Here is a 17590-nt window from a genome sequence, read left to right on the forward strand (position 1 = left end):
TTTCACATGCAAGAGCTTTCGAACTTTAGAGCAGTGGCAGCGCTGGAAACTACTGTGAACGCGTATTCTTATTTCGTCTTTTATTTTAACCAATTACTCGAACTATTAGAATTGTCAGTTTTCCCTGCTGTTTAAAATATACAATATTTTAAATGCGTTTCCGCTTCCTGGAAAAGCGGACATTATCAAAGCTTTTATTGCAAAGGCGGCTCAGAGACGAGCGAGATAGAAAATATAAAACGTTCTTTAGTAAGCAAGAGAGAACGAAACAGTTTCATGTAATTTGTTTTTTTGTAATGGCAATATTTAATATCTGAAATGTCATTTTAAACAAAAGAGATACGGTTAAGTAATTAAATTTGTAAAAAAGTATTTAAGTATGGTTATTGCTTGAGTTTAAGGTTTTCATCAACAGCGCTGAAAAAGCTGAAAGTATATAATTCTGTCAATACGCGCGCTTTCCTTGCCGGGTGATGTCGGTAAAACAGTTTGAAGGACGGGTGCTGTCTTCGATATTTTCATCACGATTTTATATTCGATAGTGAAACGAGAAAAGATTTTCATTAAATAATTAGAATATGTTCAAATGTGCTGAAATATTGTGGCTTTGTAAGGTGTTAAGCTGAATTGTTCCTTTGGATAGATAACAAACAAGGCACTGTCACAATGGATACAGGTTTGTATTGTTTCGTTTTTATAATCGTTTGTCTACATATAAACATACTAGACAAAAGTTTGAAAATATATTTCTGCATGAATGCTTACTTGCCCGACATAAACTACCTTTGAAGTTCAGTATGAATATACTTTAATCTTTAAACTTTTTTACTTTTTTAAGATTATAAAACAAGAAAGCAAGTGAGTTTGGAGCAGATGGGTGGTCTGTTAGAATTCATGCAAGAACACCCTGATTTGGCTAAAGGTCTGACTCGTGGTAGACGAGGCAAATTGCACTCGGTGAAGCTATGGAATGCCTGTGCTAAGAAACTTAACCCTTATAAGGATGGTGCTTGTAAAGATGGCAAAGGATGGTCAAAGGTACAGTGTAATGAATTAAATACCAGAAGATACAATCTTTATAAAGAATAAAACTTTAGGTCTTATAAAAACTTACATAAAATAAATCAAATAAAAAACTTTATTGTGCTTCTTACTTTACTTGTTTTTAGTTCTCATCATAAGTCCTAGGTATTTAGTCTTTTTTTCGCAGAGACTCAAATTTGAAGTTGTTAATAATGTCATTAAAAGAAACTCAATAAAGTAACCTTTTGTTGATTCAAAAGTTCTTTATAACTCCTGTTTAATGAAAACATGTACAAAATTTTGTTGCAGTATATTTATGCCTTAACTTTTGAATAAAGATTATTTTTGGTCAATTTTATTCATTTTGCACATGTTATCGTAATTATTCTTAACTTTTATTTCAGTACTGGTGTGATTGGAAGTATAGGGTACGCAGAAAAGCATTGGAGTTGAAAGCGGCTAAAGACAACAGTAGACCGCCTCCAGAAGGCATAGTGCCTCTGTCGCAGATGGAAGAGTGTATTCTAGGACTTATTGGGGAGAATGCTGTCGACGGAGTCATTATTAAGATAGATCCTTTGGCTGAGGGGGTGTGTATTAAACTCTTTATTGTACACATAAAAAAATAGTTAATACAGACAAAAATAAAAATAGGTACAAATGGTGAACTTATCTCTAAAAGAGATCTTCTTCCAGCCAACACCATATACTATTTATGAACTATGAAAAATATATTATTATGTATAAGTGGCCTACTTACAAAGCAATACAACAAATTAATATGATTTAGTATGAATGGCCAAGAACCTATATGTCCAGGTTAATTTAAATTTAAAAGGTAATAGATAGGTGATATAGGTACGTACATAAATATAAACAGTTTAAATATACATCCCACTGCTGGGCACAGGCCTCTCCTCAGTCAATCAGAGGGGGTATAGTGCCATAAGACAGAATGTTCTTTTAAAATCCAAACCTCATTCTTTAACTATTGTCTAGTAATCTAGGCCTTAGGAGAATAGGTACACATACCCCTTTAATTATAGGTGCATATGTTTAACTTGGCGCATATGTATGACTATGTATAACTTGTAATATTTATAACTTGGCGCATATTTCAGGAAACAGAAGAAGAGGAGCCAGAATTGAATGAAGTAGCAGAAGATACATCAGTAAATCAGTGTTATGGTGAGTTGTACATACATACGTAAACTTCCGCCTATTTCCCACCGGGGTAAGCAGAGACTATGGAATTCCATTTGCGATTTACAAAATGCCAATCAAGAAATAGAAGCTAGTCTAACATGACGTAACGTTATGCAGCATCACGTCTGTGTAGGTTAGGCAGGCAAGGGTAGGCAGTGGTGTATAGTATGCAATACACCCACTCAGGCGTTGCCGCTCGATAGCGCCCTATCGATAGTTCTCGATCGAACTATCGATATTTTACCAAAAAACGATAATATCGATAATTAATCAATAGTATCGATTGCTATTTTTTAGCGATACTATTGATAAACGATACTATCGATAGTTAAAAAATTAAAAACTATCGATAGTATCGGTAGTTTTGTACGATCGATAGGGACCTTAATTTCGATAGTATTGTAAAAAAATCCTACCCACTCACTTAACAGTTTTTTTTAAGTTTAAAGAATTGCCAACTTCAGAATCAAACACCCACGATCAGAGGTGTATCGATACTATCGTTGCTTATCAATAGTATCGCCAAAAAAGAGCTATCGATAGTATCGATAGGCCTATCGGTTGGGTAGATGATTTTGGCTGTTTACCATCGATAGTAAAACTATCGATTTTTCGGCAACACTACTCATAACTTTCAAATTCAAATTCAAAAATATTATTATTCAGTAGGTAACATAGTTACACTTTGAATCGTCAATTTTTACATAACGAACGTCTCATCCGCCTAAAACTACTGCAGCTTCTCACAACCTGTATAGCCGGGGAAAAGAAGCTGCAAGAAAAACCTCGGCACAGGGCCCTAGACGTTCTTTAAAAAAAATAAAAATTTTCCTCATTATATATTGTATATTGCTAATATTTTTCATCAGGCACTCGATCGAAAGCGAAACGTAAGCGGAGGCATTCGTCGAGAGACTTATCGGAGGCGGAGGACCGCGCCAGCCCGCCTGATAGGAAACCTCGGCTGCATGTCAATGGGGACCAGGATCATTCAGGTAACTGGCCACAGTTATGGTGGAATTTTGATAGCTCTAAAAATCAGAACCGGTATTATAATCCGGAATATACTGGAAAACTTATTTATTTTATTTTATTTATTTAGATAGGTATACCAACAGTACACATATTGTAAAGTTATAAAATACAAGTCTTAAATTAGTTTTTGTATATGTGCTCCAATGTATATGTATATGTGTACAATGTGTATGTGTACTTAAAACCTAAAGGTGCGTTCTAATGAAGGGGAGACAGACACGCAGAATCGACCAATGCGAAAGTAAATACGCTCTGTCGCTCTCTCGTTGGCAGTGATTGGTCGATTCCTGCGGATTTTCGTTCCGTCTCTCTCTATTTCAATGTGAACGCTCCTTTAAGCTGTATTATGGCACTTTTAGGACAAAGTGCTCGCTTATATTAGAACACTCTCTGCACGTACCATAACATAGCGTCGCAGGCAGAGGTGTATATTACAATGATCCATGCTTCGGAAGGCATGTTAAGCCGTTGGTCTCGATTATTACTTACTCATGTAAGTACGTAGTCGTTTCAGGAGTCATGTCAGGGGCTTATGGCAGCTCAGTAATAACCCTGACACCAGGTTGATGGGGTTGGTAATATAATATGTTTTATCTATTTCAGATGAAGACGATGAAACGTCAATGTTTTTGCGCCTTGAAAGGCGGAAGATAGAAGCCACTGAAAGGCTGACTGAGGCGGTAATCTCGATAAGTTCGGAAGCGAGGCGACTGGTCGACGTTCTCACACAGATTAAAAACTTTATGGTCAACAGACCTAACATCTAAACATGGCAGGGTGTTGATTTGAGTACAGTTTAGAAGCATCGATATAGCAGTGGACGACGTAGTGAAATGAGATAGTGTTCGCGATACGGAAGAAGAGCCACGGCCACGGCGCTTGTGTCGAAGTATCTGCATAGAATTATGACTTGTCTTTGAGGGACTTTCTAGGCTACGTTCACCAAAAAATAGATGGCACTATCCAGATTTAACGTGATAGTTACCTACTTACCTACTCGGATACATCATTATTCAAAAATACAATGTAATGTAGAGGCAAATATAATAATATTTCATCATCATCATCAGCCCATTAACGTCCCCACTGCTGGGGCACGGGCCTTCCCTATGGATGGATAGGGAGATCGGGCCTTAACCACCACGCGGGCCCAATGCGGATTGGTGGTTATTAACGACTGCTAATGCAGCCGGGACCAACGGCTTAACGTGCCTTCCGAAGCACGGAGGAGCTCGAGATGAAAACTTTTTTTTGTGGTCACCCATCCTATGACCGGCCTTTGCGAAGGTTGCTTTACTTCAACAATCGCAGACCGAGCGCGTTAACCGCTGCGCCACCGAGCTCCTCATAATAATAATATTTGTTGTTTGATATTTGGATCAGATATGTATAGAATTATGTTGTTACCTGTATTGCTTCTCTTTATTTTTGATCAGAATAATAATGGGTGGATGATGTGTTGTGCTTGGGTGTAATAACATGGGTCTTCATTTATACCCAAAAACAAAAATAAAAGATTTTTAGAATCTAGAAAGATTTAGATCACATTATATATAGAATTATATTGCTACCTATACTGCTTCTCTTTATTTTAATAAGAATAATAAAAAGGAGTCATCATTTATACCCAAAAACATAGACAAAAGATGCAAATGTCTGTTATCCATGAAATTAGAAGATTAAGCGAAGGTTTTAGACGGCGATATCTATATTGTTTTTGAGGTATGTAGCCTTTTTTTTTAACGTACCTAACTTATTGTATATTTGTCGCAGATGGCATTAACTACATGGCCGGACAAATGTGGAGCATAATACGCAGCCTGGAAAGTTCTTAGTTCCAAAAATACGCGAATTTTTTTTATGTGAAATGTCAAAATATTTTTTTTATGGAAATTGTATGGAATACTCAGTTCGGATAAGCATCAATAAACGAGGTCAGAAGCCAGACTCATTGTTACTCAATTCTTGATAAAAAAAAAGCATAAATTATAACAGAAAAATGGGTCAGTTTTTCTATATCTACTTTCGGCTTTTATTTATGCTTCTAGATTAGCATTTTATACATATTTTTGACCCTGTTATCTACATGTAATTTAATCAAAGATATTCATCAATTCGGTTTTGGCGGGAAGAAGAGAGGAATGGCGATTACAGCTCTTAAATAGAGAGAGAGAGAGATTCGTCAATAGCGGCAGTTTGACTGCCCATCGGAAGTCTGATAACAAAATTTAACACTATACATAATACATAATTTGTTTAATACTTCTAGTGGGAAGGGAATTAAAGAATTTCAATTGAACAATTGTTAAGTTTTCTATTTATGGCGTGTAACAATGGTTTAAGTATAAAATCGAGATCTGATATTAGTGTGGTGAAAGTGGGGAGCTTAACAGTGCATTTATGTGGGGAGAAAGTACCACACGTGTTTTGCTCACATCAGACAATATTCGTATTTATTTATACTTACACGTATATACGTATACTTACACATAATCTATAGAATATTATTTATTCGCAACTTAAGTGCGTTTTGTTATATCGTATTAGTTTACTTAAAAGTATTCAAAATTATTTAACAAACAAGTTTTATTAACTTATAGTGCAGTGGAAGAAGTGTAAAAAATCCGTCAGTTTTATAAATTTTGAAATGACTATCGCTTAAATGTAGAAGTACATTAAAGTACACGATAGAAGTATCGTGTGGGTTGTGAGGTGGATTACCAACCCCATCAACCGTGGTGTCAGGGTTACTATTGAACCGTCAAAGGCCCCTGCAACGACTACTAACTTACATCAGTAAGTAGTAACCGGTACCAACGGCTTAACGTGCCTTAAATGTCCTAACAATGTTCTTTGCTTAATTTACGTTCAGTAAAAAAAAAACTATTAATTGATGACCAATATTGATATTGATAACGATGACTCAAGGTTTTATAGCTTCCACAAAACAATTTGAATGAATGACCCTTATGTTTAATAAGCGGGATCATTGAGTTCAAGCTGATAATACAGTTATAAGAAATTATGTATTTAGCATAGTTTGCATTTATCTGTCTTACTTATATCATGTATTTAAAACTACGCGTTATTTGATTCAATTCAGTGGTTAAAATGAGTAAATCTGTGATATATTTATTATTTCTTCTTGCAGCCAGGTATGTTTTTGTAACAGTATATAAATATCATAGTGATAAGTGGCAATACGCAATAGCTATTTAGGTATTACGTTGTGTAATATTTCAGTGCACGTGGCCGCGTCGCTACTATAGATGATACACTGCCTGATGTTTCGGCGAACGCCATCAAGGATGAAATTAAACCTATCAGAAATGCCTCAGAAGTACATATAGTAGACCTGCCCACAGTTACACCGAGAATTGAAGAGACTACAGAGAATGCGAACTTAAATGTTACGTGCGGAGATGTAAAGGAGAACTCAGTAGATTCAGATCTGAGTGAGGCTTGTTCCGTTCTGCCTAGCAATGATAATGGGACGGCCTTGATTTTGACTCCGTATATCAAAGAGAATAGATTGGAGGAGGCCAGGAATGCTTGTAGGGTGTCAAACCAGGATTTGTTTTTGGGTGTGGACAGTTACTCAGGGTTCTTCACAGTGAATGAGACGTTGGAGTCTAATATGTTCTTCTGGTACTTCCCGGTGGAGAATAAACCGGTGAACGAGACGCCGTGGATAGTATGGCTGCAAGGCGGACCTGGCGCTTCCAGTATGACAGGACTGTTCGATGAGATTGGGCCGTTCCACGTGACTTTTGATGGCACACTAATCAGTGAGTATCTTTGTTCTTTCCTATTCTGGACCTGGTCTTCTTCTATCGCATGGGTTGTGATGTGGACGATCAACCTCATCAACCCTGGTGTCAGGGTTATTATTGAGCCGCGATTTCATAGGTACTTACAGCGGTTTAACGTGCCTTTCGAAGCACGGATCATCTTGCCTTCTTTCTTCTTTTCTTGGATCTGCTTATAAAAAACGGCAGAGATTTATTCAAGCAAATATAGGTAACTCGCCGTGTTTTTGAACAGGTCTTTTCAACACAATTTAAAAGAAAACTGCTTTACTTGCGACATCATCGGTTACATAGCATAGCATCACGCCTATATCCCCGAAGGGGTAGGTAGGTGTAGTATACAGATCCACTCCTCGCCGTTATATTTCAGTTCTGTGTGCACAGATCCTGGAAACCATGTGATATCAATCATCTATGATCCAAACATGAATTCAGTGGTTTAAAGCCCGACCCGGGATTTGAACTCGTGACCATGTGAATAGCGAGTTCGAACAGGGGCCTGTTTAATAAAACTTACAATTGTAAATTACAACGACAATTTGATGTTCATTGCGTAGCTAATATCAAACTGCAAAATATTCGTGATCACACACTCCGCAATGTACATCAAATTGTAATTGTAATTTACAATTGTAAGTTTTATTAAACAGGCCCCAGGGCTCTCATGGGTTTTCACGGGACAACGTTACTTACAAAAGACACAAAATGTACCTCTATATGAACCACCCATTAGTTTACTGCGTTATTTCCATCCGATATAATTCATTACGATAATTATTATTATATGCTTCCGCCATTACATTGTATTTTTGAATAATTATACAATGGTGCTAATTCCTGTAAATACCATCTAATTTTATTTTAAGTTATATCTGTCATTTTCTTATCCGCCGAAAAGGAAAGGGACGGGTAATCGACAAGCATAAAATTTATGGAACACACGTCAATTTTAAGCACAAAACTAAACCAACCGTCTAAAAATTTTACGTCCGTCAATAACCCGACACAGTTAAGTAGACAGCACGTCAAACGGATTGCATACCAGCGACGTACCTTTTGATTCGCCCGGGTTATTCATTCATTTACTCATTCTTCCTAAAATTAAGAGCTGTGAATCATCCGTCCCTTTCCTTTTCGACGGATATGAAAATGACGGATATAACTTAAAATAAAATTAGGCGGTGTCTGCAGGAATCGGGGCCATTACAATACTAAAACACTAAAAACAATTACAAATGTGACAAGAGAAGTACAATCAATAATTCATTATCTACCCGAGTAATGAGAAAATAGGTAATTGTCACGTTACATCTGGACAGCGCCATCTATATTATTTTTGGGGAACGTAAAGTCCCTCGTTGAGATAAGCGAGTCGTTAAAAAAAATCTTTTGCTTTGTTTGCAGGAAACAAGTATAGTTGGTTGGAGAACCACTCGCTACTGTTCATTGACAACCCAGTGGGTACTGGATACAGTTATACCAATAGTCCGGAAGGGTATGCTCAGGATATGGAAACGGTATGTTTGAGTCCCTTTTAAATGTTTTTCTAGTTCTCATTATCTACGTAAAGGTCCTGCCTCAATAGGACACCGTGGCTACGTCACCAATAAAATGTATGCAGTTGTATAAAGGGTACCTCGCCTAGTAGCGCAACTAATTTGTTGCCGGCAACCTAATCCAAAACAATTTTCCGCTGGTGGCGCAACCGATCGGGCTGGTTTTCCGTTCGCGGGTTGGAAAGTCAGACAGGCAGTCGCTTCTGTAAGAAACCGGACCTGTCAAATCTTCAGGTTAGGTAAGCGGATCCTGTAAAAAACGGGATAACGCTAGGGAGATGATGATCTCCTATAACCTAAGACTGCCTGGAAGAGATTGCTACTTAGCAGTAATACTCTTCTATTATTTATCTTTAACGGCCTCTGTGGTCTAGTGGTTGAGCGTTGTGATCAAGATCTGAAGGTCCCGGGTTCGATTCCCGATGGGAACAAATCACAAATATCACTTTGTGATACCTAGTTTGGTTAGGACATTACAGGCTGAACACCTGATTGACCAAGAAGTTAGATGATCCGTGCTTCGGAACGTTAAGCCGTTGGTCCCGATTACTACTTACTGATGTAAGTACGTAGTTGTGACGTAAGTCAAGTCAGGGACCTTTGGCGACTCAATAATAACCCCGACACCAGGGTGATGAGGTAAGTAATCCACCTCACGACTCACACGATAGAAGAAGAAGAAGATTTATCTTTTGTTTGTAATTTGTATTTGTTATGTTTTTAAACGAAAGACTGGAGTCCAGTTTATATTTCTAATGTGGTGAGGATCTTAGTGACTGGGTTGCCGCGGTAAACAGAGGCCTAATCCAGTGGGAAATATACCTTGATCAGCGGGCTTAGCACCGTAAACACGCGACTCTTTCCCGCCGCGACAGAGATCATCTGTCTCTTTCTGTGCAGTACTGTGATAGAGTGACGGGTGGCGTATGGCGAGGCGAGAAAGAGTCGCGCGCTTACGGTGCTAAGCCCGCAGATGACTGTATAGTGTAAATTTCCAGTACTGTGCTCACCTGCAGTGAGCCATACCCAACCAATTTACTCCAATAGGAAATAGACCTTGATCCTATGTACTTATTTAAATTTCCAGTACGGTGATCACCTGCACTTAGTATTGAAGCAGTTCTTGCGCGTGTTCCCGGAACTGCGGTCGGCGCCGCTGTTCGTGGCCGGCGAGTCCTACGCCGGCAAGTACGTGCCCGCTCTCGCCGTGCGCCTTCACCGGGACAAGCATCTACCTGGGGAGAACGTCAATCTACGGGTGAAATTAAATTAAATTTATTTGCTCTAAAGTGCTACAACAGGGGGGTTAAAATGGCCACATCGAAGTAATTCATCTAAGAAAGCAATATTGCTATTTGCATTGCGCACTTAAGTTTATATGCGCAAATGTCAAATTGCAATATTGCTTTGTTAGATGAATTGCTTCGATGTGGCCATTTTAGCCCCCCAGATCTTATAAAATAATAGAAGCGGGGAATTTTGAACAGAATAGAATAGAAATAGTTTATTATAAAAGGATGTGACACACAAAACAAGACAATAACATCAAATTTCCACTAAAACAATTACAAAAAAGCGAGACTGATGTTCGTCGAAATGATCGTCGAATAGCACAAGACGCGGCGTGAACCACGGCGCTGATATTATGTGGACCCTGTAATTGAAATAAAGCACACTAAACTTACAACTTCATGTGTTATAATTATCAAATCACTATGAAAATTAAAATAAATGGGAAAGAATATTAGGCAATGGGGGGTTAAAAGGGTCACATTAAAGCAATTCATCTAAGAAAATTGTTACTGTGGTGTGTGTTGCTTTGCTGCGCACTCGTTTTTATATGCGCAAATGTAATAATAATAATAATAAATAATAAAAAAGTTTATTTAGGTAAAATCTACGACACACATATACATTTACAACATTAAAATATACACACATTAACATTAATATTTAAGTAGTTGGAAAACATAAAGGTATATGGGTGCCGCAGTTCACCAAAAAAGGCCAGGGTTCAGTGAAAAATTTACCCAGAGGGCAACACTGATTTTCAACCCACGCCGATCGGTGAAACGCGAGTACCCGCACAATAAATTTTAAAAAATAAATAAAGAGTACAAAACAAAAAAAAAACGACAGTGTTACACATAGAAAGCAGAAACAAAACAATAAAAGAAAGAAATATTACACTAAAAGAAGGATCTATAAGTGAGTAGTGAAAGCAGTGTGTAGCTATGGTGCATGTGATGTGAGTGCGATAATTAAATAAACGTAATAATATACATATAAAATTTCATAATCATAATAACAAAACGAAACGAAAACGGACATCCAGGAGCACCCAGATGTGATCTAAAGAGGCAGCAACCGCTATCCCAAGTACATCGCTGGTATATCTAACCTCTGTATTTCTAGTAGGTGATTCTTTAAATACTTTTTGAATGTAACCTTAGAGCTCCGGTTCCTGATTGGTGGTGGAAGGTCGTTCCAGCACTTAGTAGCTTGGAAGCGGAAACTACCCCTGAAAGACACCGTCCGGTGTAAATGTCCGGCCAGAGGCGTACGAGCACTCCTGACCCCGTATCTGTCCTGAAGCACAGACATTTTTATTTTGCTACGCAGATAAATAGGTTGTCCAAACTTGATTACGTCGAAAACCAAGCATGCAAGATGTAGTTGTCTTCGTGAAGCCATATTAAGCATCGATGCGTTGTTCAAATACGGAGAAATATGGCTTCGAGGAGGAATATTAAAACAAAACCTACAGCAGGCATTCTGGATACGCTGAATAAGCCGCTGGGTACGCTTCAATAAGCGGGGACCATAAACAATATCAGCGTAGTTCAGTCTCGAGAGGACAAGAGATTCACACAGAGTGATTCGTACTCTTTCACTCAAAAGATTACGGATCTTATATAAAACCTTTAGGCGAAACATACAGCTCCTGACTAAGCTCAAGACATGGGATTCAAAACGGAGCTGGGAGTCAAAGGTGATACCCAGGCTTTTTGCCTCCTCCACTCGTTCCACCGCTTGATCCTGTATATGAACCACCGGATCCCTAGACAAAATCGCCTCCACTTGCTTTTTAGTACCAAGAACCATAAATTTAGATTTTGCCGGGTTCAGTACCAAAGCATTGTTGCATGACCAATCTACTATCCTACTCAGATCATCGTTCATCTTCCTCAGTAAAACAGACGTGTTATTAGGAGAATCTGAAATATAAAGTTGGACATCATCCGCATAGCAATGGTACTTACAATGCTTTATCACCGACACTAGATCTGCACAATAGATAATAAATAAGAGAGGTCCAACAATAGAGCCCTGCGGCACACCGCAAGTCACCTGCCTTGGAGCAGAAAGAATAAAGCTGCCGTCATCTTTCAGTAACTTCACCGACTGAAAACGCTGGTCAAGATAATCCTCAAACCAAGCAGCTGACAAGACATCAAGTCCATAGTATTTTAGCTTGGCCACTAAGAGGGAGGTGTTAATGCAATCAAAAGCCCGCGAGAAGTCGAGCAAGGCCAGAATAGTACCATGGCCAACATCCTGCTCGGACAAGACATTATCCACAACATCCAACAGAGCAGTGCAAGTTCCTCGGCCCTTCCTGAAACCCGATTGGACCTCTGGCAGAATGCTATGCTTCTCCACGTAATTGTATAATTGGACATAGACAGCCTTTTCCAAAATCTTTGAAAGGAATGGCAAAATACTGATTGGTCTAAGGTCCCTGAGACCACTAGGATCATTAATTTTTGGAATCGGTGTGACAAGTGCATTTTTCCATTGCCTAGGAACTGTACCAGATAGAATGGATCTATTGACAATGTCAGTTATAACCCTCAGAGTACGCGGGAGACTTAAGAGAATCATATCTCTACTTATACCATCCGAGCCGACGGCATTAGATTTAACGGACAGAATGAAATTATGTATATCTCTCTCACTGATTACTTTGAAATGAAAGTGTGAGCTAGGATAACGACAACGATCATTATAATATGAGAGTTGCGACGAAGGGATACTTCCATCACCAGGAATTGTCAAGAAGTGATCGTTAATAGCATCTGGGTCACTAAAACACTCGGGCAGCTTTTTATTTTCATTTGGATTTATCAGAATTTTTGATTTTAAATTGTACCAAAAGGTTCTACTATTGCACGGCACCGAATTTATGTAATGATTAAAATACGCCTGCCTTTCACGCAATATGCTACTCTCAACCAACTTCTTGTATTCCTTCAAAGCACACTTGTCGACGTCTGACTTGGTCCTACGATACTTCCTCAGCGCTTCATCGCGAAGGCCGGTCATCAACCTAATCGTGTCAGTTATCCAAGGCAGCGTACGTTCATACTTTAGCCTAACAGTCTTAAAAGGGGCATGTCTGTCGTATAAATGTAAGAGTAACTCATTAAACCTGTCAACCATATTATCCACCGTTGGCAAAACTGAAACCGACTCCCAGTCCAGAGAATTTAGATCTTCATTAAAAAGATTGAGATCTATGTCTTTTAAAGGTCGAAAAGTTAGGCAGCGCGGGGGCATTTTTAACTTTTTTACCTTAAGAGAAAGGTTAACCATAGAGTGCCCAAGGGGGGAGCCGGTAATATTAGTAACAGTAACGTCAGTTACTTGCGTATTGGTACATACGACATCAATTAAAGTAGCAGATTCTGATGTCAAATTGCAATATTGCTTTTAGATGAATCGTTTCAATGTGGCTTTTTTCACCAGGGTTGATGAGGTTGGTCCTCCACCTCACTACCCACACGATAGAAGAAGAACCCTTTGTTATATTAGGGACTTTAGGGATCATCGCATTTCTTGTACAATCAGAATATGATCCAGGCAAGAATGTGCTTTTAGCGGCAAGGGTGTGCTGCCGCCTTAGGATGTCTTGGGATACCGAACTGAGCAAGATACCCTGGTAGCCATAGGATGGAGTGTAACCCAATGGAACGGTGTAACGTTGGAAGCTGTACATATGCGTCGCGCTGTGCGACCTTCATTAACATGTTCTAAGCACGCGCGTGAACGCCATCTGTGTATTACGGTTGGAACTAGCTGGCCAACTAGTTGAGTTCGTCACATTCTACTAAAACTAGAGAAATTCAAACTAGAGAGTGCGTTATTTACAATTTGGTGCTAATTTTCATAGGCTTGTTTGTAACGAATGTTTCCAGGGCTTGATAGCTGGTAACGCATACGTGGACCCAGCGATGATATCGCAGATGGAACGGCCGTTCTACTACTTCGGTTTGATGGAGAGTGAGCAGATTGATATTGTGAAGCCGCTCATACAAGCGTTTCAAGACGACATTGCAGCTCATAGGAGCGCTGAAGCTAAAGATGTGAGTACGTCTTCTATCGTGTGTCAGGGTTATATTGAGCTGCCAAAGGCCCCTGACATGGCTCATGTAACAACTACTTATTTACATCGGTAAGTAGTAACCAGGACCAACGGCTTTACGTGCCTTAACAGCCATTTTTTTCTTCTCCAGAAATGGAACCATCTGATCACGGTGCTGCTAGTAATCACGCAGCAGAAGCACGCGTACAACTTCCTCCGCGATGACCTACCCGTCGGAAAGTACATCATGTTCTTGCAAAAACCAGAGGTAAGTTTAACTTCTAGAGTGTTCTGGAAATTTCAGCTGACGACGGCAAACATTTCAAGACTCTCGACCCCGAAAACAGTCACTGTGGCTCTGTGTGTTTTGCGCCGGTTTGATTTCGACTTAGGTGACAGCTCATCCGCAGATGTATTTCATCCGTGGATGAAACGCCACTCTTTACAAATAGTAGGCGCCGAGTCATCCGAAGTGGTGCTGTTATTCGGAGGAGTCGCCACCTAGCTAATACTAATGTAGTATTTCGGATGGAATACATCTGCGGATGAGCTGTCACCCAAGTCTTGATTTCCGGTACCACACTTGCACCAATAAGTTAATAAAATAAGTGAATCTATGGTAGCCCTGGTCGGAGGATCCGTGATTCACGTAGTGACACGGGTGCGAATCTCCGCTCGTGTTCTAAACGCTGAATTCGACTATGAGTTTAAATTCATGTTTGGACCATACACAATTGATATCACGTGGTTTCCATGATTTGTTCCCGTTTAATGCCTCGTATTATATGGGACTTAATTATAGCTGGCGAGGATTGGGTTTACCTATATATTGTACACCTCTGCATACACTTTCAGCGATACGTCATGCTATGTTGTGTTGTGTTACGATGAATGCACGCCACAGGATATGCATCTGTGGAACGTCTAAGGCCGCGTTCAACTTTAGAAGTAGCTAATTAAGCGAAAACGTATTTCAGATAGCTCGTCAGGCTGTGGGTACTTAGTTTGTCTTGCAATGGACGTACCTTTGTCTACCCCATTGGGATATAGTCGTGAGCTTGTTGTTATAATATGTATTTCAGGTGAAACGCGCCCTACACGTTGGCGACATCAAGTTCAGCTTCGTCAATATGACCGTGAACGCCAAACTGAACGGAGACTTCCTCAGCAGCGCCAAGGGACTGTATGAGGAGTTATTGAACCACTACAGAGTACTGACTTATTGGTGAGTGTACACACAATACCGCGAACGCTGGACCATTTATAGGTCCACAAAGATGCGATGACTTGGACTTACTCCTCAGCAGCTGATGGCCATTTGGACTAAAGTAAGACCCAGTAATAACCGTGGTCTAATGGTTAGAGCGTTAAATTAGGCTCACGATCTGGAGGTCCGGGTTCGTTTCCCGATGGGGATATTGACGAAATCACTATGTGAGACTGTCCTTTGTTTGATAAAGACTTTGCACCTGTCCATAAAAGTAAGACGGTTCCATGCTTCGGAGGACACGTTAAGCCGTTGGTAAAAACACGTCCACTAACTCGCAGTAAAGTAGCGTGGTGGAACTCCATACCCTTTCCGGTTGATTGGGGCGAGGCCTGTGCCCAGCAGTGGGACGTATATAGGCTGTTTAAGACCCGGAGGGGGTGAGCTAAACCTGACCACCTGAACCTGAAAACCAGAGAATTTTACAGTATTTTCATTGGATCATCTTCTCTATATTCACAATGCAGCTTTTTAATATGTTTTCTGTTACAGCGGGCAGCTTGACCAGATGTTGTCATGTGTGTTGACGTCAGAGAACTACCGCACGTGGCATTGGAACGGCCAGAAGGAGTTCCTCGACGCCACCAGGTATCCTTTCGTGTTCAACGGCAAGCTATCTGGGTAAGCATAGTACTATTAGCACACCTCGAACACTTCATACAAAACACCTTGTTTTACACAGATACTGCGCATTGACGTTATCGTACACGCGCATCTGTGTGTGTGACGTCTGACGCCATATAATTGCAGACTAAAGAGTTTGTGTTAAATAACTCAGTACAATTAATAATTCGCATATTTCCCGTTGGGGTAGGCAAAGACCAAACGCCCTGAGCCGAGGTGTGCGCCCAACTGGGCACCCTCAGGCCTGTTGTCTTAAATTTTGTACCGGGTGAGAGCCCTCAGCGCAACCCATTTGTCCGGCCAATAAGTCACGTTAACAAAAATAATAATAATTGAGCGTCGGGCTTACAATCCGGAGGTCCCGGGTTCGAAATCCGGCGGGGACGACCATGGTTACCAAAGTCATTTATGTAGGCGTGTAGCTGAGTGAGTGATAGGTGAGTTGAGATGATTGTGTGAGAAGTAGACGAGTAACATGAGTAGTACAGAAGGTATAGAGTATAAAAGGGATGCATAGACAAATGATAGATTGAGTGAAGGAGTGTGAATGAGTGAGATAGTGATAGAAGGAGTGAGAAGGGAAGGAGAGGGGGAGAGATAGATGATGGCGGACGATAGACTATGGTGGTGAAAATTGTTGTACTGGGAGAATAAATAAAAAGAAGTGTTTGAACCGTACTTAACTGTTTAATTGAGCAAACCCAAATCCCACATTCATGTGGTTAGGACATTGCAGGCTGATCACCCGATTGTCCGAAAGTAAGATGATTCAGAGGGCACGTGAAGCCGTCGGTCCCGGTTACTATTTACTTAGTTACTTAAGTATGTAGTCGTTGGCTCACCATGTCAGGGGCCTATAGCAGCTCAACAGTAACCCTGATATCAGGTTTAATAACGACGGTCACTGACCTCAGAACCAACACAAAAGAAGTATAACGCTGTTTATTACATAGGTTGGTACCTACATAGATTGAGAAAGCACTGTCTCTAGATTTTCTTACATATTTTCTTTCCTTCAGAGTTCATTTTCTATTTTGTAGTATCCAGCTCCCATAACAAGCTGAATATCGCGCATCGCGCAGCTCACCACCTATCACGTTAGTCTAACAGATAGTTCGTTGAAGTGTACAATATACCAATTCTATGGCCTCACACGTGATATGCAACGAAGGCTGTTCATTTGAATCATTCAATTCTTTTTTAATTTTGTCAGGTATCACAAAAGCGGCGGGCAGCTAACCGAGGTGGTGATCCGCGGCGCGGGCCACATGGCGCCGATGGACGCGCCGGCGCCCACGCAGACTCTGGTGGCGCGCTGGACGCATGCGCAGAGCCTCGGCCGCGTCTCGCTGCTGGAAGGCAGCTTCCTCACTGAATACGTGCGGAACAACTCCATAGTACACTACTTGTAATAAATATTTCATAGTACGATTGTGTTTTATTTTCGAATTTAAAAAGAAAAACCCTTTTGTAATTTCTAAAGGTAGTTTCAGTTGATGTCCGCTAGATGTGATCTCTAGTTATCTCTATGTATTCTACTTTTAAGGTAAGTATAGGTGAAAGTTAAAAGTAATTCAAAGATGCGGGGCCGATTGATTATTTAGCTAATAGATATCAAATACCTATGTAGTTTTTACTCTCGTGTTCTACTTTTATCTCAGAAAAATATTCATCATTTCCCTAACGCTATGCCGTTTCCACAGGG

The 17590-nt window shown here is 40.0% G+C and overlaps 2 protein-coding genes across 2 annotated transcripts; both read left to right on the forward strand.

Moving 5' to 3' along the window:
* The first annotated feature begins 329 nt into the window (after positions 1–329).
* Positions 330–5211, forward strand: LOC126381961 (uncharacterized). Its single transcript, XM_050031592.1, has 6 exons — positions 330–676; positions 839–1038; positions 1428–1613; positions 2145–2211; positions 3099–3224; positions 3868–5211. Exons 1-6 carry the CDS (start codon positions 667–669, stop codon positions 4029–4031), a joined length of 753 nt encoding a protein of 250 aa, XP_049887549.1. The 5' UTR covers positions 330–666; the 3' UTR covers positions 4032–5211.
* A 1052-nt stretch (positions 5212–6263) lies between these two features.
* On the forward strand, positions 6264–17313 carry LOC126381883 (venom serine carboxypeptidase-like). Its single transcript, XM_050031442.1, has 9 exons — positions 6264–6419; positions 6508–7052; positions 8478–8590; positions 9717–9887; positions 13828–13995; positions 14146–14262; positions 15077–15219; positions 15754–15882; positions 17099–17313. Exons 1-9 carry the CDS (start codon positions 6376–6378, stop codon positions 17295–17297), a joined length of 1629 nt encoding a protein of 542 aa, XP_049887399.1. The 5' UTR covers positions 6264–6375; the 3' UTR covers positions 17298–17313.
* The last annotated feature ends 277 nt before the right edge of the window (positions 17314–17590 follow it).

Source organism: Pectinophora gossypiella, chromosome 1 (assembly GCF_024362695.1).
Source record: "Pectinophora gossypiella chromosome 1, ilPecGoss1.1, whole genome shotgun sequence".
Classification (NCBI taxonomy): Eukaryota; Metazoa; Arthropoda; class Insecta; order Lepidoptera; family Gelechiidae; genus Pectinophora; species Pectinophora gossypiella.

Bases quoted from the DNA above. Each gene is read 5' to 3' on its own strand.
- LOC126381961 (XM_050031592.1), top strand. The intron at 1,039-1,427 runs GTACAGTGTAAT...CTTTTATTTCAG, and splicing joins ATGGCAAAGGATGGTCAAAG to TACTGGTGTGATTGGAAGTA. The intron at 1,614-2,144 runs GTGTGTATTAAA...CGCATATTTCAG, and splicing joins TAGATCCTTTGGCTGAGGGG to GAAACAGAAGAAGAGGAGCC.
- LOC126381883 (XM_050031442.1), top strand. From the start codon at position 6,376: ATGAGTAAATCTGTGATATATTTATTATTTCTTCTTGCAGCCAG. The intron at 7,053-8,477 runs GTGAGTATCTTT...CTTTGTTTGCAG, and splicing joins TTTTGATGGCACACTAATCA to GAAACAAGTATAGTTGGTTG. The intron at 9,888-13,827 runs GTGAAATTAAAT...GAATGTTTCCAG, and splicing joins GGGAGAACGTCAATCTACGG to GGCTTGATAGCTGGTAACGC.